Genomic DNA, 25,043 nt, shown 5'->3' with positions numbered 1-25,043 from the left:
GCTTAGATGATATTTTTCCATTTCAGTGAAATTGGCAAGTAGAGTTGTGTATGAGCTATTGATTTCTTTGTCCGGTCTCATGCTTTACTTTGGCCTTTTCTGATGTCATTTTGATTAGAGTTTATTCCCTTGACAATCTTGATCCCTGGTTGGAAAACTACTGGTTTTTTGTTGAGTTAGGAGCTCTGTCAATGGAATAAACAAATGTAACATGATTTGGTACAGGAAGAGACAACCGAAGCAATGAGCCCAATGAAGTTAAACACAATTCAAATAACTTCAGAGGTGTCTAGCAAGCAGTGAAAGATTTTATAGGTTCTGGAAAACAAATGCATACCGAAACTCAATCATAAGGTTAGTTGATTGTATGGTTCCGTTTTGGTTTTAGAAGTGTTAAAACCAACCGTGAGGCAATCTTAATGTAGAAGACAGGAAATATTATAGTTTGCGTGGAAATGTGCATAAGAATATTGTGTATTGTTGTTGTATTTGATTGTGGAGCATGTGCAAATGTGTAATCCCAGAATTTGTAATTGATAACTCAAGGAATAGATATGATTTCTGCATTTACCTGTTATAAAATGGTTGAGTTGATGTTTATCGATGCTTAATGCAGGCTAGCAGGCTGAGGACGTTCCCAAGAAGATAATCAGAGTTCAAAAGCGCAGTTGGAGATCCATACCACGTTTGTCGAAGCCAGGAGAAACAACTCCGAACTTGATGAAACCAAACAGAAAATGCCCCAAAGCCTGAAATAGTGGATGCTAACAACATGCTATTGTATTCTCCCTAACTCATTCCTTAAATATAAATAGGTTTGTGCAAGCAAGGTAAACCGAATAGCTTGCATAGGCAACTCTAGTTTGCAAAATCCAATGAAAATAGTTGATGATAAGTGAGATATCGAACAAAAAGCTTTCGATATGATTACAAAAAGAAGTAATTCAGATTGAGCTAATGACCACATGATAGTCTTAAGATGTGAAAGATAGATAATAGGAAATCATTTTCATTCACTCTCTTCTGAATCATCACCACTACTGTCTTGTGAATCAATTTTCATGGCCTTCACGGCATTGCTTGCTCTAAAATCCTCAACAGCCTTGTCAAAAGTGCTCCTCACATGCCTACACATCAACATCAGATTTTGACATGCATCTTTCAATACCTCTCTTGCTGGATCACCTGCAAATTTTCACATTGAACAACTAAAACAACTTGAACCCAACCAAAGTACTTGAAAAAGAGTGTTATATTGAGTTTACCAGTGGTTTGAACTCTAATATTAACTCGAGCCTCTGAAGGATGAGGAATACTGTAGCCACAGAATGTAACCCTTGGGCTGCACAAATGATAGCTTCCATTTTCAATACAATCACTTAAAACAAAGAAAACCCAGCATTAATCAAAGCCAAAAACAGAGATGAGTGAACTGACTCTTGATTCAAAGTGAATCTAACAGCGTTAGCTATGGTATGATCCTCATCAGTTAAAGAAAAAGTGGCAGCACTATTGTCAGTGAAAGACCCGTGTTCCATTGTTTCCTTTAATCCAATTTCTAAATCTCCAAACCAAGAAACAAAACTATTAAAAGGATGAAATTTAACCCAATAATCATTGGGAAAACATAATTTTAAATAAAAAACCAAAAAAAAAAGAGAAGCGCAAATTCTCTGTAACTTACCTGCCTGCAAAACCCTAAAGCTTTAACAACTTCTCTCTCTCTCGTTCTTTTTCCAAAAAAAAGAACTGAGAAAAAGGAGTTACATTAAATTACAAATTTAGCCCCGGCTTTTAATTTAATTTACCATAATTTATTTTTTAAAATTAATTTAATTATTTATAAACATATAAAATTAATAAATTACATATAAATTGTTAAACTGTAATAATTTTTTTTTAAAAAAAGTGTGTATATCAATAGCTTATCATTAGCTTCAAATTAGTGATTTAATAATTTTATAATTTTCATAATAATAAGTTATCAGAATTTGATAAATTTAATAAATTTCAAATTAATTTTTTCTATTTTAATTTTTAAATTTTGTGATTAATTTTTTTTGTTAGTTTTGTGAGTTCAAAGTGTCATAAAATTATACCATTTTTATATGTTAATAATTTATTTTATATATTTTTTAATTTTCAAATGTTGTACTCATGCTATTTTTCTTGTCTATTATATTTTAATTAAGTAAGTTGGAATCTATATTTTCTTAATTATTGTAATATTATATTTAATTATTTTCCTAATTTTTAGATTAGAAGAAAAAATTAATCGGAGTTTAGGAAGTACAGTGAGGGGCATATTGTAGTAAAAAGTGAGTGGTAGAGCTATTCCTAAAACCCTAATTTCAATCCTAGTAAATAACTAAGAAACCTCCTTCTGCCATTTCCTTGTTTCGGCGAATCCTTAAACCCTAACGAAAACAGAACTTTGCTCCAATCAGAGGAAATTCTTGTAAGTAAATATATATTTATTCTGTCTCTCATATTGTTTAATTGCTTTCCCTTGAAATTATGGATCTTGTTGGTTGCTCAGGGTCAGGGCTCTAATGGCTGCCAACAACATGCCAGCTGGAATAGACAAAGAGCAGGTTAGCTGAGCTCTCTCTTTTTTTTCCTCATAGTTTTAAATAGCTTCGCTTCGAATTAATACTCTTGAATTGAAGAAAGACTTGATCTTTTCCCATTGATCGGTTTGGGCTTTTTATTTTATTGAGTTTGGAGTGTTGAAGTAATGTTTGGGTCACCGCTAGTCTCAATGGATCAAGGTGTTTGTTTGTTATGGAACTGACTGCAAATGGTGTTTTGAGATTCGTTTTGGGTTTTTGTTGAAAGATTGTGAATTGTGATTGTATTTATCTGTGTTTATTGTTTTTCTGTTTTTTTCGATCCGGGTGATTTACAGTTCATGTTTTGAACACATTGCAGGCCTTTGGCATGGCGGAAACAGAGATGGAATATAGGGTAGAACTTTTTAACAGGTAAGGCTGAATTGCCCAAATTTTAATGAATATGTTTAGGGTTAAACAAGAAATGTCAAAATTGCTATGCAAAATGCATGTAATCTTCGTTTCGCCGTGTAAAACTCCCTGTATGCTCGATATTATCTGCTGAGCAAGGAAAATTTCTTATTAGAGAACTTGAAAGAGGACCTCAATGGCCTGGTTTGATTCTGTGTCATCAATAGCGTGGCAGTATTTTCCGTTACTTTGCAAGCTTTTATGCCACCAATACTTGAATTTCTGAATTCAGCTTGGTTTTGTGAATGTCGTTCAGGCTTGCACAAACATGTTTCAACAAGTGTGTTGACAAAAGGTACAAGTAGTCCCAACACCGTGTTTCTTGTTGTTTTGATCTATCTATTTAATTGATTTAGACTTTGTATAGGTTTAATGTTTCTCCCTAAAAAGATACGATGTCCATGTCAATTCAATTCTGCTTTAGGTACAAGGAATCTGAGCTAAACATGGGGGAAAACAGTTGCATTGATCGCTGCGTTTCTAAGTATTGGCAGGTAAACTTAGGTTTCATAGATTTTCTTATTCATGTTTTATTGAACTTTTAAGCATGACTTGTACTAATTTTACGTTGTGTTGTATTTATGGCCGATATGCTTGGCAAAAGGTTTCTATAATTCAGCTTTCTTGTTTGGTTTGAATTATGCTGGGTTCGGATACTTATGATGCTTTGCCTTTAGAATCGTTTATCATTGCGTTTATTTCCTAGTTTGGTGGCTGACATTTGGCACTTATACGCACAACCTTTTGTGTTTTGTAGGTGAATAGCATGATCGGTCAGATGCTCAGTGCTGGTGGTCGGCCTCCGATGTAAAACACAGTCATTGTCATCCTCCCATCTTGAATTCGTTTAAAATGTAAAACAAGGCTAAGTCCTGCAATTGACATTAGCAATTTATCTTTGTTTGGAACAGCTAATCAAAACTTCTTATAAACCAAGCTTTCATCCATGAAAACACCATTGCTTTTTGATAAATAACACATCAAACTTGCTTGTTAACTGCAAATAATCTCAATTACATTGCTCCAATCTTTAACCAAATCGGCAAAAAAAATGCAAAAGAGTGACATAAGACAGGAAGATATAAGGATATTTTATACAGTTTCAGTTTCTATGATTTTTGGCTTCCAAGTTTGTACCATCTTTTAGGGTTTCGTTGGCATCATTGTCCATCCCAAGGCTAAACAGAGCAGCTGCTTGGAGATAGAATGCTGCGGGCCACTCCGGGGATATTACCTGTGCTTGCATGGCATCTCCAAGGGCTTCTTGTGGCATATCATTCATCATGTAGCACAAGCACCGTCTTGCTAACACGGTTGGCGATACCATTGTCTCGCTATCAATGAACTAACACAAGGCGCATTGTTAAAACAATTAGGCCTATTGTTGAAATTATCCAAAGGTACTGAGGATTTTCATTGCAGACAATGAAATGGTTCTGCAGATTGCCCAATTGTAAACAAAAGACTTACATGAGTGTAACATTCGATGGCTATTCCAAAGTCCTTTGCTCGGAAGGCAGTATCGCCACTTTTTTTTGAATTTAGGGTCTCCTGTATTTTATCTGTCCACATTTGGAAAGAAAGCTACAAAGTAGCAAAATACAATGCCACTCAGCATAAAGCAATTTTATCAATAAATGTAAAAAGTTCACTTATATATGATTTTGATGATGCTAAAGAAAGTAAATAACGTAATTCTCTTCTTCTAGCAGCTTGAATAATAAAACTGTCAACAATGAAGACAATAAGAACATTATTATATTTATTGAGTTTGTGTCGTACTAAAAATTGTTTTGTGAATTCACCAATGACTCAGATTTGAAACAACATATAATATATGGATTGCTAACCTCATTTGCAGTTCCCTCGTCATCTTTATATCCAATCTCTTCCAGTATTTCGTGTATTGCAGTAAGATCCATTCTTGAGCATGCTTCTCCCAGAGGTGTTAGTGACATTGTATGCTTCAAGGACGTTGTTTCATGTGAAATGCCCATCAAAACATGTGATGGAACCTGTTACATTACATAGAAAAGGTAAGGGAGCAATGGTTAATTCAACTAGGCGCATACTTACGTGTAGCAGAATAGTGAAACTGGGTTCAGCACACAATGTTTTAAAGAAAGGCTACACTTTAAAGAAAGGCTACACTTTACGCCTACCATAAAGCTTCAAGCTAGTGTTAAGTAAATTATTCACAAAAATTACAGAGGAGGGTCCTATCTGCCAGCAAAATCTGAAAGAGACTGATTATATATTATACTAACAGAGCATAGCAAGGTCTCTATTTGAAGGTATAATAGTGAGGAATAATACGAGCATACCTCAGTTTCCTTCAGAAGCGGAGTAAGAGCAGTTACAAGAGACTTCATATTTGGCCTCTCACGAGGTTCATACTGCAAACAGCGAGAAGCTAACCGGCCTATTTCAGTCCCATCATCATTTGAAAATTGGCCCTCCAGACACGAGTCCATTAGCATCAGAAAATTCTTACCACGTATTAGGTCAAGTGCCTGCGACAATGATAACAATCCAGCATTTAAGCATTTAAATTATCTCCTAAGGCCATCCTACTATGCAGTTTAGATATCCACAGTTCGAGTAGTTTCTTCAATCACTATAGAAAAGATTTCAGAAGAGAAAACTCACATGGCTCGGTGGTATTAGGGTACCGAAGCTGTAAACTACACTCTCTGGTATAACCCTTCCTGTCAAAATAAGGCGCCTAAACTCAGCTAAAGTGACTTTAATTCCATGTGGTATGAGAACCTTACATACATGCTAAGCTTAATTGATATACCCTTATGGATGGACTATTGCTATATGTAAAAGAGTTCCATAAACTTTATCTGTTTAGCATATATTTTACCGGTCCTTAGGTACTCTGGAGGGGCGAAAGCCAAGTTTGTACTATAACTTTTTCCATCTCTGCTATTCTTCATAAGGCCAAAGCTCGAGAGCCTGGGATTACCGTCCTATCAAGAAACAAACAGCTAAAGATAAACACCACAAATTTCAAAGTGAATATATGCAGTAAGGTTTTAGGTTCAAATAAGGATGATAAAGATAGATATTACCTGATCAAACAAGATTCTATAAGCATTAAGGTCATGGTATAAAGCCCTTCCCCTACAACTGCAATATTCTAGCGCTTGCGCTAGAAATAGAGCCACTCTCAATCTCATTGCCCATTTCATATGCTGATTTTCCCCTACACCCATTGCAAGTTGCAACCAAACACAAAATAATTAGTTAAGATATTCATTTCATTACTTATTTCTTACACCATTATAATCGAATCAAACTATGGATAACATATAAAGAATTGAACTAAATGTCCCCAAACTATCACCGAGATTCTAAATTGATCCTTAAACTTCAAAAGGTTCTAATTGAGTCTTCAATTGTATCGATTAGGATATTCTGTCAGCCTAGCCATCAATTTATTCATTAAATGCAATTCAAATGTGACAAGGATGATTAAATTGTAAAAAAAAAAATACATTTGTAGCTATCGCATGAATGCTTTGAATATGACCAATTAAAAGATGTAAGATACAAACTGTTCATGTAATTAGTGCACTCTATTTACAAATTGATCTACTCATTTTAAAAAATGATCAATATCATATTTGAGATAGCATTTACGCTCAAGCTAATGGTTATGGTACAGATATTTTGAAGGTCTAATTAAAACATTTTAAAATTTTGAGAATAGTCTCAGGACGTTTACTGCAATTAACCCATATAGAAACCCCGCCGCGGGGGGCGGGGGGGGGGAAGGTTGAAGAAAAGAGTGGAAATTACAGTGAAAAAGATGCTTAGAGAGAGTCTCATTAGGCATAAACTCAGCAACCAACAATCTTTCATTTCCTTCACAGCAACAACCAATCAAATTCGCCAGCCTCTCGCTTATTACTTGGCCAACGGCTTTCGCTTCTTCCTATAAATCAAGAACAATAAACAAAACCACAATCAAAATAAATTATAGTAAAAATGGAGAGAAAAAAGAGAGTAAATATATACAAGGAACTGTCGAGGATCAGGCCAAGCGCATCTATTGAAGCGTTTAACGGCGACCAAATGATCCTCGCCGTCGAGCTTCCCTCGGTAGACTACATTGGGAGCTTTCTCCCCATGCTCCGATACAATGTTTTCGGTACAGAAGCCGGACGTGGCGGCTTTTAATTGGTCCAAGCTGTACTCGATGAATCCAGGTAAGGATTCCTTCTCATTCTCTAAAGTAATAAGAAAGGAAGGAAATCACTAAAACAGTAAAATATTGTGGAGAAAGTGATGGAATGGAGTCAACTGAACTAACCGAGAGTGGAGGAGTCGTTGATGTTTGACGGGCAGCAGCAGCAAAGCGATAGTTTGGAGCAACGAACTCCCATTGCTTAAACAGAGAATAAAAAAGTTTTCTACTTTTCTTAGCTTTTGAGATTGGCAATGGAATTTGAAGAATGGAAGAAGAAACCTGATACTGCTGCTACTACTAAGACCAACAATGGGAGTGTTTGAGAAGCGAGAGAATAAGAAATTATTATTTTTTTAAAAAAATTTTCTTTTTATGCTTTTCAATTCACACCATTTTCATCAACAAGATTTTGGCTTCAATTCATTAGTTCATTTATGTTCCTCCTTATTTTATTTATTTATATTTATATTTTATTATTTTACATCTAAAATTTGAAATGTATAACATGTTGGAAGTCATTTATGTGCTTTGATTATTGCTGATTATGTCGGAGGTAGGACATATATTCTTTTTCATTCAAGTATTCTTGTATGCATATGCTTGAATTATATGGTGTTTTTATTCATACTTTTTTTTTAATAATTTCGTTTTAAGTTTTGATTATATCTGATTTTTATACAATGCATTGAACTATTTATGGTCTATTCTTAACCCATAAATAATAAGATAATTAAACTTACATCATCTTATATTGACAATAATACTTATACTAATCAAGTTAAGATTTAACTGACTTAATGGAGATTTAATATTTAATTTTTTTCTTTTTAATTTATTTTTTTAATGTTAGTAGTAGATTTAAAGACGGGGACTTGCATGTGGTTTGGTCTTCAAAATTACAAAATTTCAATATGATAATTTAAAAAATTTTGAAATTATAAATTAATATAAAAATAAAATTATATTTGGATATTTTTTAAAATTTATATTTTAGTTTTGTATTAAAAAAATTCTTACTTAATGTTCATCGTATCCCCACATGGCACTGCCCATGTGTTTGGAAGATAATAAGAGAACTTAAGTCATCACATTAAGGATAGCAAATAGTGATAAAAACATTATAAAAAAAAAATCGAACTATATCAGAGTAAAGTAAAAAAAAAAAAAATCAAAAATCAATTTTCAGCATAGTAGAGGGACAAAGACCAGTAGCTACTTGCTAAAGCAATGGTGTCACAATGCTGTGGAGTTGCTTTCAAACAGCTTTAGTGTGTATATATATTATATATATTTTTTAAATCAAGATGTACACTGCAAGTAACAATTATTAATATTACAGGTATTCTTTAAAAAGGTAAATAGTTGGTAATGAAATGTACTCTATTTCCATGGGCAATAATCAAACTTTGTATCTTATAATTAAGGGGATGAAATAAGCAAACACTACATCTAGGTGTGAGCATTTGATCGAATCGAATGAAAAAATTTCGAGTTAATCGAGTTGACGAATCATATTTTATCATCCTAATTTGATTTGAAATTTTTTCGAATCGAGTCGAATGAGATGGAATTCGAATTGAATCGAATATATTTGTTCGAGTTAAATTTTAAAAAATAATTTTGGGTCCTTGTAAATTTTTTATTAACTTTCATCATCTCATAATTTATTTATTAATCTTTTATATACAGGTTAGCTTCTTTGCTTGCTTAGTTGTTTCAATTATCTTCAGATTATTGTCACTATATATTTTGGAATTAAAAAATATATTGAATGTAAAAATGTGATTTTTTAATAAAATTTATTTTAAAGATAAAATGTGAAATTTATACCAATATAAAATTTTAACACGAATATTTTATGGCATAATTAATAATTTAATAAAAGTTATTTTAAAGATAAAATGTGAAATTGATACTAATATAAAATTTTAACATGAATATTTTATGGCATAATTAATAATTCAATTTTAATATAAATATTCAATATGACTAAACAATTCAATAAAATAAATAATATAAAATGTGAAATTTAATTTAATAATATAAATAGTATATATAAATAAAATTATTATTTATGTTTAGTGGTTTTTTTTTGGATAATTTTAATTTTTTATTTGAGAGTGAAGGGTGAAAAGTAAAAATTTAGGGGGAAAATAAAAAGTTTTTGGAAATAAAAGTCTAAGGGAAAGTAAATGGGAGAGTAAAATTTTGGAGGGAAAATATTAAAAAAAAAAATTTTTTTGGGGGGGGGGGTTGGGTTTGGGGTAGATGGGAGGTGGGATGGGAAGGGAGTAAAAGTTTTAGGGGGAAAGTGGGAGGGAGTGAAAATTTTGGGGAAAAATAAAAAATTTTGAGGGTTTTGGGGAGTAAAATTTTTGAGAAAAAGTAAATGGGAGAGTAAAATTTTGGTGGGAAATGGATTTTGGGTAGATTGGGGGTTGGGATGGGAGAGGAGTAAAAGTTTTGAGGGGAAAGTAGGAAGGAATAAAAGTTTTGAGAGAAAACTAAAAAAATTTGGGAGTTTGGGATAAAAATGTAAAATATTATAGTTTAATATTCGAATTATTTGAGTTATTCGAATTCGAAAACTCAACTCGATTAGAATTCGAAATTCGAAAAAAATTTCAGTTGACTCGAATAACTCGATTCGTTTAACTTAAAATTCGAGTTTTTTTTTTATTTTTTTGAGTCGAATCGAGTTTTGCTCATCCCTAATATACCACACCTCACCTTACGGTTCTCTTTTTTTTATGTAGCACATGCACTAAAAGCACTTGGGAAAAGGAAACAAAAAGGAGGAAAGTTGATGCAACTGCAACAAAGTCTACTTTAAGAAAAAAGGATTGACAATGAAAATGGCAAACAAACGAGATTTTCTTGGCATGGCATCCCCCTGTACCCCTATATTTTAGCATTAAAGAAAAAGGAAGGAAACAGTCGCTTTGATGGTGAAAGCAACTATGAAAAGCTATGTAATGTTATATGTGGCACCTCCAATATCATATCCTCCTTTGGAGAAAATTACTTTAGGAAGAGTTTAGAAAAGAATTATAAACTTTAGGAGAGTCATAAAACAATTTTACTATTATATTAACTTTTAATTTTACAAATTTTGAAGGGACTAAATGAGAGATTTACCATTTTTAGGTTGGCCGACGGTTTGATGTCTTTTAGGCATATTTTATATTTGAATGAAAATGAATGTTGAGAAAAAAAATTGCTTTAGATTCTGACCCGGTTTGACCCCAACTGAATCAAACCTAATGTGACTTAAGGCATATTTGAGAGACATTACAAAAAACACCGTTAAGCAGGGTGGGTGATGAAAGTAAAATTTGGATTCCGAATCATAAATTTTATTAGGAGAGAGAATGTTTTTAGGAGGGGGTTATCAATTTGGTGATAAATTTAAAAGGTAAAAGGGAATAGCAATGACAAATGGCAATTATTTAAAAGAATAATTGGTGGAAGCCAGCTTCCTATAAGCCAAAATGAAAGCCATCACATGTTATGTTCCCTAATCTTTGTCCACTGTATAGTGCAATAAAAAAGCCCTACCAGCGGCCTTCAATGTGTATCTTTCAGCTTTTGCTCATTTTCTTTCTCATCTTTGAATATGACAATTGAGTCATATATAATTGGCTACTGTGAAGAAAAAAGGGTAATGGCTCATTCGAGCAACCCTTGATTGTTGGATTTCACATTGAGTCTCTCAACATCTGGAGATGAGGTAGACAAAAATGACAAAGTAATTATTCACGAGGGCATCACAAGGATGTATTAATGAAAAACAAATCTTTGAGCATACGTGTATATTCTATGACACAAGGAAACAAAATAATACTTCAAGCAACCGTTGTTTGGCCGGTTTCAGAATGTAGTCAGGGTTGACTAATCGTGACTCCATGCCATATCCCTGATGATAGGGTAGTCTAAAATGACAAAGACACCCTTGACATGGGCGTCACGAGATTGAATAGTGGAAAAGGTCACGACAAATAGTCAAATACCCTAAAAACAATATGAAGGATGCATTAATGGTTAAAAAAAAAAGAATCTGCCCACACTAGGATTATGTGTGTGTATATTCAATGGCCTCAAGCCCACACAAGGAAACAGAGTAATACGTCAAATGACTAAACAAAATCAATGAGAGGAGGTCACATGGAATTTGAAAAAGTTGATATTTCATTCCATTTCAAAGGGGGTTAATTACATCTTATAAGTAACCGAACAAAGTAAGAGTGTGAAGCTATCATCAGCTTGAGCTGACATAATCTAAATCACCATTTATCAATCAATCCAACTGCAATCACCTACAAGTGCAACACAGCTAATGCTACAATAGTACAATCTACCATCCAAAGGAATTGACAAGTACAATCTAGCCATTGAAGTGAATGGCCCTAAAGTGACCGATACTGGATACTAAAGTGTTAGAACTCAATGAATCAAAATTTTAAGAAAATGGTTCAAAAAAAGAACCTGGAAAAAAATCCAGCAAGTACTGGCGATAAGGATTCAGTTCCTTAATGCAAGAAAGGCACCATCAACCATGCTGAAGTTCATTGTTTAGGAGAAAAGCAGATAGCAATATCATAATTCCTTGATTATATGCACACTTACACTGATAGAAACTTTTGCTCATACTACATCAGTCATTGCTTCTTTTGTCAAAAATGAAACAAAATATGACGACCTGAAGCTCAAGGGGAACCTGTCCCTGGCTTTCACAAACGAGCCTTGTTCATTACTTCTTATTTTTCATCGGTGATAGATATCTCACAGACCATTGCCTAACCAAAAAACAGAAATATATATGATATATAATTCTACCTTTACACTTAATTACATCATCATTCACATTAGTGAAATTTTCTAGACCCTTCCAACTGGTGAAATGGGTGGATATGAGACATACCTAGCAGGGCCCTCTCCCTCAATTTGATTAGGTTCATTTGTTCCATCATTTAATATGGTTTCCCCTAAAGTTCTTTCTTCATACAAGGGAACTGATTCTGAAAGCTCACAGTGCTTTCCACTATCCCAAACAGCTATACAAATCGAAAATGCTTGCATAAGAGAAAGTGATGAATTGAACTCAACTGAATAGATACCGTCATTGAAAGAGGCCAAGCTGAAAAAAGGCATGTTGTCTTGTGCACCTCCCTGTTAGTTATAAATTAAAACAAAGACAAGATTCAGTTGACATTTTCTATTATAGTATAGTGGATGCTTTAGATTGACTAGAATAGGATCGAAAATCATACCTGGAAGAAAAGTTCAAATTGATTAGAAATTGAAGAACCTCTCAAAGAACTAGGGCGCTGGTTGCATTGGCTCTTATTAGACAGAATCCTAAGTTTGCAACCCAAATCCCAGCCACCGCAATCACATGCTCCACCAGATTTCCATCGTTGGATCAGTGATGAAGGTTCGCCTTTATTTGGCAGGCTATGTACACCACTTGGAAGTATGACTGTAGCATTAATGTCTCGAACACCCTCAAAAGAATCCTTTTTCCCGGAGTTGAGTTCAAGTTTTACGTCTGGCAGACACTCTTTTGATGTGGCCTCAGGCAAGCTCTGACGCTTATCAATCAGATACCCATCTCTGATTGAATTTCTGCTGTTCTTTTTTGGGATCTTGACAATAATAGCAGCCTGCTCATCATTTGGCTGGGAATCAGATGCTTGTGTATGTGCCTGTGCTACGTCCAAGGTAAGAAGAACAAATTCTCTAATGCTAAATTGATCCACATGGTTTGGCCTGGACAAATGAGAAAACTCAGAACCAGAAACCTTCATCTGGGCAACAATTTTAGGGGCATAATCCTGACCTTTGCCTTTTCCTCCTTGATTTATCCACATACCATTCTTTTTCTTGACTTCTTTAACAGCAAAGAATGTGTAAATGCATCCATAGTCACCCTTACTTGAAGAGCTTAACATCTTCACTGTAGCAGCAAGGATATTACTCTCATTATCAACAGCGAATGTGAGCAGAGGCAGCCCATTCTTTACTTGAACTCTGAGAAGAGCTTGAACTGCTGAAGATCCGCACTTTTTGTTCAGTGCTGAATCATTTACTGTTGTGCTGGTTGTGTCTGATTTCACTTTTGCTGGCTGCATAGTCATAGTTGAATGTCTTGTCCGTTCTGATGACTTACAGCCACCCTCTGTTACAATTGACTCCTGTAATTGATTGGTAAAACTGCGACAATTCACTGCCTTTGGTTTCAGAAGCGGCTCTATTAGTCTTCTCAAAGGGCTGGACCTTGCTCTGCTTTTAGCATTGAGTTTATCACCACAAGAAGTATCAACACCAGAAGCAACAAGATTCTCTGGCTTGGTTTTGGCAGAACTACATGTTGAGCTCATCTGAGGCATAGAAGAGCCCTCTTTGAGGCCAGAACTTTTGCCTATCTTACCCATGCTGAAGCTAAAACGACGGAAAGGTGAAGTGCTTCTAACTTTTTCAGATGCAACCTTGGGTACTTCTGTCTCCAATCCTTTGCAAGCCTCATTTGTAGCAGAACTTGTGTTTGTTGCATGAATAATTTTTTCCTCAAGATTTCTGCTTCTGGAAGAACAAATTTCTACCTTTGCTGCACAAGGTACAGATTGAGATCTCTCTGATTTAGAGCCATTATTATTTGCATCTACCAAACCCATGGCTTTAATCTGTAAATGTTTGCTACCACCAAGTTCAGAACACAATGGACCTGAATGATAGAAACTGGAACTAAGCTCTCCACGGTGAGCCTCTTTAAATGTTTCTGTGAAGGTCCTCTGCCAAGGTTCTGTTTCCTCTTTACTCAACTTTGTTGTTAAATCAGAAAGGTTAGCTGCTCCTGAATGGTTCTTTTTGGCTAAATCTCCTGGCAAAAGGAGGACAACCGTGTTCCTTTTTTCAGTGACATCTTGGTTAGCCCCTTTTCCAACAACTTCTTGATATGTCTCTGCCTTTTTCATAAATTCACCACGTTGGTTCTTCATTTTCACTTTCTCACATGATACCATGTTATCTTTTACCCCATTTGGCACAGTTCCACTTTCTGAAACAATCTTTGGGAGCATTTCCCTTCTCTTGAACTTGTCCGGCTTGATATGTGGATTACTTTTGCAAGAGGATTTTTCTCTGATGAATTTTTCTTGAACAGTGAAGGTGCTTCTCTGGGTTGTCTTGAGATCTTGAAACTTTCCACTGCTTTCTCTAAAAGGCTTGACAAATTGCAAATGGCCCCTTTTGGGAACTGACATCGGATGAGATTCCAGTGAAGGTCGCTGTAACCTTTGATGACCAGGAGAGCAACTTTGACCTGTGCTTGAACGTGCAGATGATTCATCTGTTGATAATGAGGAAGAAGTGTTGCTGCTGGAAAGAGAAGAGATGCTACTTCTATGTGAAATCTGTTTATGGCTACCCTGCCATTTTTCAAGACGCCCCCACTCAAGGACCCCAACATTTAAAACTTTCTCTTGAGGTTTTTTTGCTCCTCTCTCCAGATAACTTGGTAATTTTGACATGTACTTCACAACCTCTTCTTCATCATTCGCCTTGATATCAGCATGTTGCTTTTTATGCTCCCATGAAGATTCAGATGAGACATCTTTTCCACCTTTGGTAATTTCTGGATGAAGATCGGTGTGTGACAAGTTAGGCCTTTCTGGTTTAAACCTGCCTTGCATATTTGTCCTCTAGCTTTCTTGGTGCAACATGGTCTTTACAGAAGTTCCAAAGGATTAACCTCTTGAATTCCGTTTGAGCTCTAATTGGCATTCCATAGTCCGTATAGGTATTAACAACTTCAGATCCCTTTCAGCCGCACAGTTTGATTCAGTTCATCATCATTCATACCACTCTAGACATAAGAAAAAACATTATATAAGAATATTATAGAACCAGATCAAATTGAAAACAAAACAAGTCAATCACATGCATAGTGGCATAAGATTCTTGAAACAAATGTTGGATGAAACTTTAGTAACTAGAGCAACCAAGAGAACATAACCCCTAAAGCAACAAGCATTGATTCTCTTAACATTGATGAAGTTGTGGGATATCCCCACAAGCAGCTATAGTATTGAGTATTTAACTAGTCCTTACCCTTTAATAGCTAAACATCATTCAAAAAATGGCCAAAACTAAAAGCTCTTAATCTTTTTTGCAATATTATTATAACACTAAATAAACTTAGCATAAGCATCCCCGAACACTTAACAGTTGACATTAAAAATACTAATACACCAATAGAATGAAGAGCAGCAAATGCCAAAACTAAAGATTGCAACAAACCAGTTGCGCCATAAAACTTATTTCTCAAATAATATCTCCTAACTCAGTAAGCACAAGGGTTCCAGTCAAATTTGTTTCCTTCTGAGTACACCATAAATCAACCACAGATTGCTATGTGATTCCTAGCTAAACAATTAAAACCCATGCACTTTTCTTTTAATACTTTCCAGACTATGCATCAAAAACTAATTCACAATCACCAGAGCTCAAATCACTTAAAAAAACAAATTCACTACAAAAGTAGACCTCTAGCGAACAATTTCCGCTAAACGGTTCTAAAAATCTTATAAAAGTGAATGAAATTCTCAAAAGTTTAAAGAGCTCAAGGTTGATAAATTGAAACAGGGCGGTGAATACAAAATTGGAACTAAAACTGAAACCAGAGAATCTTGATGTACAGTTTGAAAAGAACCGACAGTGAGTGGTCCATACGACAACAAATAATTGAAAGTAGTTCTTCAGATAAGGTAAAAATGAAGAGTTATTACCAATCCACTTTAAGTTTAATGAAAAGAGAAAATTGTCCACAGCTTATTCAAACTCACAAGCTTCTATGAACTAAAAACCTCGTTTATTTCACCAAATTAATCACACGCGATTTATTTTCTCTTTTTAGAAAAATAATAATTTCTTTAAAGAAAGATTCACTTCACTTTATCTCTTTTCTCTTTTAGGAATCCAAATTCTAAGTGTCCAATGTTTATCATATCATTCTTTACAAAAAAGAAAACAAAAGAAATGTACTTGTTAACTTCAGCACTCAACAGCATTAAAAAATTTTCCCGGGAACCAACCGGAAAATGAAAAACATACCGGTCCGGGTACTGGAAAATGCTGAACGGAATCGCCGTCAGTAACGGAAAACACCAACGCCTAGGGGAAGAAACGCCACGTTTCGGCCGCGCATTGGACAGTAAAAAAAGGACAAACCAAAGAAGATCAGAGGCGAAAAACGAGAGATAAAAACGCCAGAAACAATGATGAATCTCCTCGAAAAAAAAAACAATATAGCTTTTATGAAACAAAAATTTTCACTACAAAAATCCCAAAGCACAAAACAAAGTCGCAGCCGAAGAGAGATTTATTTATTTGGTTTAATGGCTCGAAGAGTAGACTAAAGACAGTCAAAGCGAGCGGAGAAAGTGGGTTGCGATAGTTTGTTGCAATTGATTAACGTTCTTTTTATTAAAAAAAGTAGTTTTTTAATCGGACGGTTGTTAGTGGAAGATTTATGAGAAATGATTAAAATCAAATGGTCACATCAGATCAGAGAGATGGGAGACGGGAGAGGGTTATGTGCGGGCGGACCGTACATAAAAAAGCTGATATATGAAAGTGGTGGGTCCACCGCTTGATTAGATCTTATATTTTGTGATCGGCGGCCATTATTGATTGATGAACGGTGTGATGGAGTCGTTGATCATCTGTATATACTGGGAGTTCTTCCGTCTTCACCATTCTGAATTCTCTCCGACTTAGATTAATTTCTATAAAATTTAAATTAATTTTTTATCTATATATAACTTATATAAAAGTACATGCATTTCAACTGGAAAAAATATTTTTTTTAAATTATATTATTAAAATTCACATTTAAAAATAATTTTGATATTTAATTTAAAATTATTAGTTAAATAACTTAAAATGAAACATCAGTTATGATAATTAAAACTTTGGAAAAAATCTAATTTAATAAAAATTGTGAGAATTATGTATTTAAAAATAATTAAAATTTAAATTACAAAAACAAAATATAGAAAAGACATTTGTGATAATTATAATTATAATTTACAAGTATTAGTTAAAAAATATGCTAATTTTATTATTGTAAAATAGAATTATTATTTAAATAGAATTTTAAACATATTAATTATCACTTAATTAATTTGAGTTAATTATATTAATTAGTTATTATTTTGAATAATGTTACTTTGCATTAATTATATAAAGTAAAACTATATTGTATGTTGAGTATGTTATATTTTAATTATTATTTAAAATTTTTATTATAATATTTGAATTGTGATAAGTTAATATATTTTAATTATATTAAATAATTTAAAAAAAATATTTTATTTTAATTACTGTAATTAAAAATATAATATTAAATATTTAAAATCACGTGCATGACATTAAAAATTAGTAAAATTTTAGATACAATTACAATTTAAAATTATTACAATATTTTAAATACAATTTTAAGAGTAAAAGATGGAGCTAACATTATTCGAACCCGTATCAAATAAGTGTCTAATAAATATTTTAACCATCTCTCTAATAAAATCAAGAATTTTTAAAATTATCATAATTGATATTTGAATGATTTTTATTTATAGTAATTTAACTTTTTACAAAAGTATAAAAAAAATAAAACGGTACACCAAATACTAAAAAATCTACCAAATATAAAATTAGATAATAGAAATGAGACATTGATTTATAATAGTCTATAAAAAATAGCTAATAGAATTGATTTCAAAGTTTAAATGGTAAAATTAAATTAATTCCAAAAATAGTTAGAAAATATATTTTATTGAGTAAAATATGTTTATAATCTTTCTACTTTTAAAAAATTAGGATTTTAGTCTTTGTATTTGTATTTTTAAGAATTTAGTCTTATTACTTTTTAGATTTCAAAATTCAGGTTTAGTTGTTAAATATTGTTAATTTTTTTGTTAATTTCAGGCTAATACAACATTTATTTTTTAATTACATAGCTATCAAGTGAGTAGTTTTTTTTTTATTATTTCAAAATGTCACAACAACAATTTTAACTAAAAAATTAATTATGTTAATAGTTGGACATTGTGAAAAATAAAATAAAATAACACACAAATTTTACGTGAAAACCCTTTCGGGAAAAAATCAAGGGCAGAAAAGAAGAAAATTCACTATGTCGAAAATTTTGAGTCAATACAAGAGGAATAGACTATGTCTATTTATAGGCTTGTAAAGTCATATTCTAGTACGATTGAAACACCTTATCCTAATCAATATAAAATAGATGGAGTTTAATAAGGTTTAAAAAACCTTATTCTAAAATAAAATAAAAGAAGTCTAGTTCTATATGAATTTTACTTTTATTTTATTTTCCATCGTATTTTATTTAAATAAGAATTTCGGTCACTTAATTCTAACAATCCCCACCTTGACACAAATTCTCAATGAACAAGTTCTTCATCGCGAACTTTCAATAAACAAGTTCTCCACCTCTTCCATAAAACCCCTTAAGGGTTTAACTTCAACAATGTACACCAACCAAGTCTAAGCAATGCTCAAACTTGGTTATAGGAAGTGACTTAGTCATCATATCTGCAAGATTTTCATGAGTACTAATTTTGCTCACAACAATATCACCATGAGCAATAATATTACGAACAAAATGATACTGAACATCAATGTGTTTTGTTCTCTCATGAAACATTTGATCTTTTGTAAGAAAGATGACACTCTGACTGTCACAAAATACTGTGCTGATTTGAAGGTCTTTATTGAGTTCACTAAAGAGTCCCTTCAACCAAATAGCTTCTTTACAAGCTTCAGTAATCGCCAAGTACTCAGCTTCAGTGGTAGACAAAGCGACTGTAGATTGCAAAGTAGCTTTCCAACTGATTGCACAACCTCCGATTGTAAAGACATAACCTGTGAGAGATCTTCTTTTATCAAGGTCTCCAGCAAAATCAGCATCAACATACCCAATGACTCCATCTCTAGTTCTTCCAAACTGTAAGCAAACATCAGTAGTACCTCGTAAGTATCTTAAAATCCACTGAACTACTTTCCAGTGTTCTTTACCGGGATTCGCCATGTATCTGCTAACTGCACTGACTGCATATGATAAATCGGGACGTGAACAAACCATAGCATACATGAGAGATCCCACTGCACTAGAGTATGGAACATGTGACATGTACTCAATCTCATCATCTGATTGTGGAGACAAAGCCGATGAAAGTCTAAAATGGGCTACTAAAGGAGTACTAACAAGCTTAGCACTTTGCATATTGAACCTGCAAAGAACTTTCTCAATGTACCCCTTCTGACTTAGGTACAATTTACTTGCTTTTCTATCTCTGAGAATCTCCATACCAAGTATCTTCTTTGCTGGTCCTAAATCTTTCATCTCAAATTCTTCACTTAGTTGGGCTTTGACCTTTCTTATCTCTCATTTATCTTTTGCTGCTATCAACATGTCATCAACATAAAGAAGTAAATACACAAAAGAACCATCACTGTTTTTCTTAAAGTAAACACAACTGTCTAAACTACTTCTTTTGAAATCATGAGAAGTCATAAAGGAATCAAACCTCTTGTACCACTGTCTTGGTGACTGTTTCAAACCGTAAAGGGACTTTCTCAGCAAGCAAACATAGTCATCTTTTTCTGAGACTATAAAACCTTCTGGTTGTTGCATGTAAATATCCTCCTCAAGTTCTCCATGTAGAAATGCAGTTTTTACATCTAACTGCTCAAGCTCCAAATTATGCATGGCCACAATACCAAGCAAAGCTCGAATCAAACTATGCTTAACAACTGGAGAGAACACATCTGTGAAGTCCACTCTTGGAATTTGACTATAACCATTTGCAACAAGCCTTGCTTTATAACTGGGTTCTTCAACTCCTGGAGTCCCTTCTTTCTTTTTAAACACCCATTTACAACGAACAGCTTTTTTACCTTTAGGAAGTTTCATAAGGTCTCATGTTCTGTTTTTATGGAGTGATTCCATCTTTTCTTGCATAGCAAACATCCACTTTTCTGAGTCTTCACAGCTAACTGCCTCAGAATAATTAGATGGCTATTGATTTGCATCTATATCTTTAGCCACATTTAAAGTATAAGCAACTAAATCAGCTTCGGCATACTTCTTTGGAGGTTTAATTTCTCTTTTAGTTCTGTTTTTGGCGATAGAGTATTGTGGTGAAGAAGCAACTCTATTCTCAATTTTTGTTATGACTTGAGGAGTTGACTCTGTATTAATCTGATGCTTTACCTACTTTTGGTTTTCTTTATTAGAAGAGTCTTTAAGAGATAAGTTAGGTAGCATAGCAGTTTCATCAAAAACAACATCTCTGCTAATCACAACTTTTCTAGTTAGGTAGCATAGCAGTTTCATCAAAAACAACATCTCTGCTAATCACAACTTTTCTATTTTTAGGACACCATAACTTATACCCTTTTACACCAGCTTTATAACCAAGAAAAACGCATTTAATGGATATCAGTTCCAATTTTCCATTATCAACATGAGCATACGCAGGACACACAAAATCTTTAAATCAGAATAATTAGCAGGATTACTAGACCATACCTCTTGTGGAGTCTTTTTCTTAATGGCAACGGATGGAGATCGGTTGATCAAAAAACATGCAGTAGAGGCTGCTTCTACCCAAAATGACTTCAGTAAGTCGGCATTTGACAACATACATCCAACCTTTTCCATGATCGTTCTGTTCATTCGTTCTGCAACGCCATTTTGCTGTGGAGTATGACGAACTGTCAAGTGTCTCATGATCCTTTCTGACTTGCACAATCTATTAAACTCATTAGAACAAAACTCTAAACCATTGTCTGTACAGAGGTATTTTATCTGTTTTCCCGTCTTTTTTTCAATCATAATTTTCCAAGACTTAAATGCGGAAAACACATCGCTTTTCTGCTTCAGGAAGAACGCCCAAACTTTTCTGGAAAAATCATCAATAAAGGTTAGCATATAATTAGCTCCACCTCTCGAAGGCACCCTGGATGGCCCCCACAGATCAGAATGAATATACTCCAACGTTCATTTCATGTTATGAATTCCTCTAGTGAATCGAACTCTCTTTTGCTTCCCCAAAACACAGTGCTCACAGAAATTTAGTTTGCAAATTCCTTGCCGATCAAGAAGTCCTCTTTTGCTCAATTCTGCCATGCTATTCTCACTCATATGCCCTAGGCGCATATGCCAAAGTTTAGTAATATCATCATCTGACAAGGAAGATGAAGTGACAATTGCATCACCAGTAATAGTAGAACCCTGCAAAACATATAACTTAGAAGTTTTTCTTTTCCCTTTCATCACAACAAGGGGCCCTTTGAAAATCTTTAAAACCCAACTTTCAGCTGTGTATCTGTACCATTTTGAATCAAGAGTACTCAACGAAATTAAATTTCTTTTCAATTTTGGAACATGCCGTACGTCACTAAGTGTTTTGACAACTCCATTAAACATCTTGACTTTAACTGTTTCAACACCTGCGATTTTACACGAAGCATTATTTCCCATCAAAATAACACCTTCAGACACTGTTTCGTAAGTTGTAAACCAATCTCGATTGGGACTCATGTAGAAGGTGCAGCCTGAATCAAGTATCCATTCCTCGCTTACTTTAGAATCATTGATAGAAGCAACTAGAAGTTCACCATCGCTGTAATCTTCTAAAACATCAACTTCACCGAAATTTTCTGATTGTTTTCCTTTTTGATTCGCAGTCTCCCTTTTAATCTTATTTTGTAGCTTATAGCACTCAGATTTAATGTGCCCTTTCTTCTTGCAGAAGTTACAAGTTTTACCTCTATTTGAAGACTTCGATCTACCTTTAGATTTACCACGAGGATTCCGTTCCTGTGTCCTACCACAATCATCATCAGCATTCCGATCTTATCTCCCACGAACAATGAGACCCTTTCCCTGAGAGTCGGGTTTAACCACAAGATGCTTCATCTTATCATACGAGGTTAAAGAATCATAAACCTCACCAACTGTGAGAGACTCGCGGCTATATAAAATCGTGTCTTTAAAGGTTGAATAAGACGGGGGCAACGAACAAAGTAGAATTAACCCTAGATCTTCCTTATCATACTGAACCTCCATGGCCTCCAAGTTTGAGAGAATTTCTTTAAACACTGTTAAGTGTTCGTGTACAGATGCACCTTCCTCCAAACGATGAGCATAAAGACGATGCTTCATATGTAACTTGCTTGTTAGAGTTTTCGACATACATATTTGTTCTAGCCTCTTTCATAATGCAACGGCAGTCTTCTCTTTCCTCACATCCTGTAAAATTTCGTTGGACAAATGCAGATGTAATTGTGTTAACGCTTTTCGATCCTTACGCTTCTTCTCTTCATCTGTTAATGTTGAAGGCATCTTATCTATCCCTAGCAGGGCATCCTCTAGATCCATCTGCGCAAGAACTACTTGCATCTTAATCTGCCAAATGCAAATCTAGTGTTGCGATCCAACAGCGGAATTTCATACTTCAAAGATGCCATTACTGTGATTGAGATGAACAACCTGGAAACTCTGATACCAATTTGTGAAAAATAAAATAAAAAAATTAAAATAAAAAACACACAATTTTTACTTGAAAACCCTTTCGGGAAAAACCACGGGCAGAGGAGAAGAAAATTCACTATGTCGAAAATTTTGAATCAATACAAGAGGAATAGACTATGTCTATTTATAGGCTTGTAAAGTCATATTCAAGTAGGATTGAAACACCTTATCCTAATCAATATAAAATAGATGGAGTTTAATAAGGTTTAAAGAACCTTATTTTAAAATAAAATAAAAGAAGTCTAGTTCTATATGGATTTTACTTTTATTTTATTTTCCATCGTATTTTATGTAAATAAGAATTTTGGTCACTTAATTCTAACAGACATAATTTTAGAAATCTAAAAAGTAAAATGACTAAATTTCTAATTTTGGAAAAATACAAGGATTATATGCACATTGTAACCTTATTTACTACGAGTAATAGTGGATCTTAATTTTTATTTTAATATTATAAAATTAATGGTTCTTGGTCTTATTGCATCGTGAGTTCTTCTACTTAAGCTTAGTTTGGATAGACGATGCATTTACCTCCGGTGAGGTTAAAAATAATTATGGCGGTGAGATAGTTCCTGTAGCGATGAGATTCGATACCGTAGCAATGAGATTAGAAACAGTGGTAAGGTGTATGTTTGGATTTAAACACAGCTGTAACAGTGAGGTGAGAATAGAAAATGACTATTAAGGATAATGGTGAGCAAAATTCGATCCGATTTGAAAATATTGAAAAAAATTTGAATTTGAATTAATCAAATCGAGTTATTTGAGTTATTCGAGTCAACTCAAATAAGTAATTCGATTTTCGAGTTTGAACTAAGTTAAATTTTACAATTCGAATAATTTGAATAATTTGAATAACATATTGGTGTAAATACCCCTTTAGTTCCTATCAATTTTGAAAATGAACAAATAAGTCTTTCTCAATAAAAATTACAAAAAATAAATAAATTTTAAAAAATTTATAAAAATTTCAAATTTTATATTTTTGAATTTTTAAAAAAATCTAAAGAATATATAAAGAAAGTTTAAAATTTTAAAATTTTCTAAAATAATAATTTTGAGACCTAAATAAAGTTAATTTATACTTCAAGTTTATCATCCTAAAGTATCTTATTACTATTTTGCTTTGAAAAAGTTTTCAAATATATGTGGTTTTCAATTTATGTGCTTAAATATGAAATTAGTTATATTGTAACAAGATTTTAATTTGACATGTTTAATTGTCATTGTTAGAATTAAGTGACCCAAATTCTTATTTAAATAAAATACGATGGAAAATAAAATAAAAGTAAAATCCATATAGAACTAGACTTCTTTTATTTTATTTTAAAATAAGGTTTTTTAAACCTTATTAAACTTCATCTATTTTATATTGATTAGGATAACGTATTTCAATCCTACTAGAATATGGCTTTACAAGCCTATAAATAGACATAGTCTATTCCTCTTGTATCGATTCAAAATTTTTGACATAGTGAATTTTCTTCTCCTCTGCCCGTGGTTTTTTCCCGAAAGGGTTTCCACGTAAAATTTGTGTGTTCTTTATTTTTATTTTTATTTTATTTTATTTTTCTCAAACTGGTATCAGAGCTTCCGGGTTATTCATCTCGATTACGGTAATGGCATCTTTTAAGTATGAAATTCCGCTATTGGATCGCAGCACCAGATTTGCGTTGTGGCAAATTAAGATGCAAGCAGTTCTTGCACAGATGGATCTGGAAGATGCCTTGCTAGGGATAGATAAGATGCCTTCGACATTAACAGATGAAGAGAAGAAGCGTAAGGATCGAAAGACGTTAACACAATTACATCTGTATTTGTCCAACTAAATTTTACAGGATGTGATGAAAGAGAAGACTGCCGCTGCATTATGGAAGATGCTAGAACAAATATGTATGTCGAAAACTCTAACAAGCAAGTTGCATATGAAGCATCGTCTTTATGCTCATTGTTTGGAGGAAGGTGCGTCTGTACACGAGCACTTAACAGTGTTTAAAGAAATTCTCTTAAACTTGGAGGTCATGTAGGTTCAGTATGATAAGGAAGATCTAGGGTTAATTCTACTTTGTTCGTTGCCCCCGTCTTATTCAACCTTTAGAGACACGATTTTATATAGCCGCGAGTCTTTCACAGTTGATGAGGTTTATGATTCTTTAACCTCGTATGATAAGATGAAGCATATTGTGGTTAAACCGACTCTCAGGGA

At 33.6% G+C, this 25,043-nt stretch overlaps 4 protein-coding genes across 10 annotated transcripts; 1 reads left to right on the top strand and 3 right to left on the bottom strand.

Moving 5' to 3' along the window:
- Positions 1-762: 762 nt before the first annotated feature.
- LOC107886036 (DNA-directed RNA polymerases I and III subunit RPAC2) lies at positions 763-1,768 on the bottom strand. 2 transcript variants are annotated; one of them, XM_016809826.2, is made up of 4 exons: positions 1,685-1,768; positions 1,438-1,558; positions 1,266-1,342; positions 763-1,185 (listed from the first exon to the last, which is right to left on the bottom strand). In XM_016809826.2, the coding sequence occupies exons 2-4, from the start codon at positions 1,536-1,538 to the stop codon at positions 1,010-1,012; spliced, it is 354 nt and encodes a 117-aa protein (XP_016665315.1). In that variant the 5' UTR covers positions 1,539-1,558; positions 1,685-1,768; the 3' UTR covers positions 763-1,009. The 2 variants fall into 2 exon arrangements, with proteins under 2 accessions (XP_016665315.1, XP_016665316.1); XM_016809827.2 differs by having other exon boundaries at positions 1,438-1,564; positions 1,685-1,722.
- Positions 1,769-2,289: 521 nt separating this feature from the next.
- Positions 2,290-3,959, top strand: LOC107886038 (mitochondrial import inner membrane translocase subunit TIM10). The gene is made up of 6 exons (XM_016809828.2): positions 2,290-2,458; positions 2,540-2,594; positions 2,932-2,984; positions 3,280-3,318; positions 3,448-3,517; positions 3,781-3,959. The coding sequence occupies exons 2-6, from the start codon at positions 2,553-2,555 to the stop codon at positions 3,832-3,834; spliced, it is 258 nt and encodes an 85-aa protein (XP_016665317.1). The 5' UTR covers positions 2,290-2,458; positions 2,540-2,552; the 3' UTR covers positions 3,835-3,959.
- Positions 3,960-3,985: 26 nt separating this feature from the next.
- Positions 3,986-7,794, bottom strand: LOC107886034 (serine/threonine-protein kinase BSK5). 2 transcript variants are annotated; one of them, XM_016809824.2, is made up of 11 exons: positions 7,345-7,663; positions 7,050-7,261; positions 6,831-6,966; positions 6,101-6,234; positions 5,893-5,998; positions 5,673-5,731; positions 5,518-5,536; positions 5,348-5,436; positions 4,874-5,038; positions 4,494-4,607; positions 3,986-4,368 (listed from the first exon to the last, which is right to left on the bottom strand). In XM_016809824.2, the coding sequence occupies exons 1-11, from the start codon at positions 7,415-7,417 to the stop codon at positions 4,126-4,128; spliced, it is 1,350 nt and encodes a 449-aa protein (XP_016665313.1). In that variant the 5' UTR covers positions 7,418-7,663; the 3' UTR covers positions 3,986-4,125. The 2 variants fall into 2 exon arrangements, with proteins under 2 accessions (XP_016665313.1, XP_016665312.1); XM_016809823.2 differs by having other exon boundaries at positions 5,348-5,536; positions 7,345-7,794.
- Positions 7,795-11,754: 3,960 nt separating this feature from the next.
- LOC107886039 (uncharacterized) lies at positions 11,755-16,797 on the bottom strand. Of its 5 annotated transcripts, none has more exons than XM_016809829.2 (4): positions 16,333-16,708; positions 12,492-15,085; positions 12,143-12,390; positions 11,755-12,017 (listed from the first exon to the last, which is right to left on the bottom strand). In XM_016809829.2, the coding sequence occupies exons 2-4, from the start codon at positions 14,910-14,912 to the stop codon at positions 11,972-11,974; spliced, it is 2,715 nt and encodes a 904-aa protein (XP_016665318.1). In that variant the 5' UTR covers positions 14,913-15,085; positions 16,333-16,708; the 3' UTR covers positions 11,755-11,971. The 5 variants fall into 5 exon arrangements, with proteins under 5 accessions (XP_016665318.1, XP_040964053.1, XP_016665319.1 ...); XM_041108119.1 differs by lacking the exon at positions 16,333-16,708 and adding an exon at positions 16,008-16,027; XM_016809830.2 differs by lacking the exon at positions 16,333-16,708 and adding an exon at positions 15,766-15,904.
- Positions 16,798-25,043: the final 8,246 nt, after the last annotated feature.

The sequence above is a fragment of the Gossypium hirsutum genome, chromosome A03 (assembly GCF_007990345.1).
Source record: "Gossypium hirsutum isolate 1008001.06 chromosome A03, Gossypium_hirsutum_v2.1, whole genome shotgun sequence".
In the NCBI taxonomy this organism is placed as follows: domain Eukaryota; kingdom Viridiplantae; phylum Streptophyta; class Magnoliopsida; order Malvales; family Malvaceae; genus Gossypium; species Gossypium hirsutum.
This window is presented reverse-complemented; position numbering and strand designations above follow the sequence as displayed.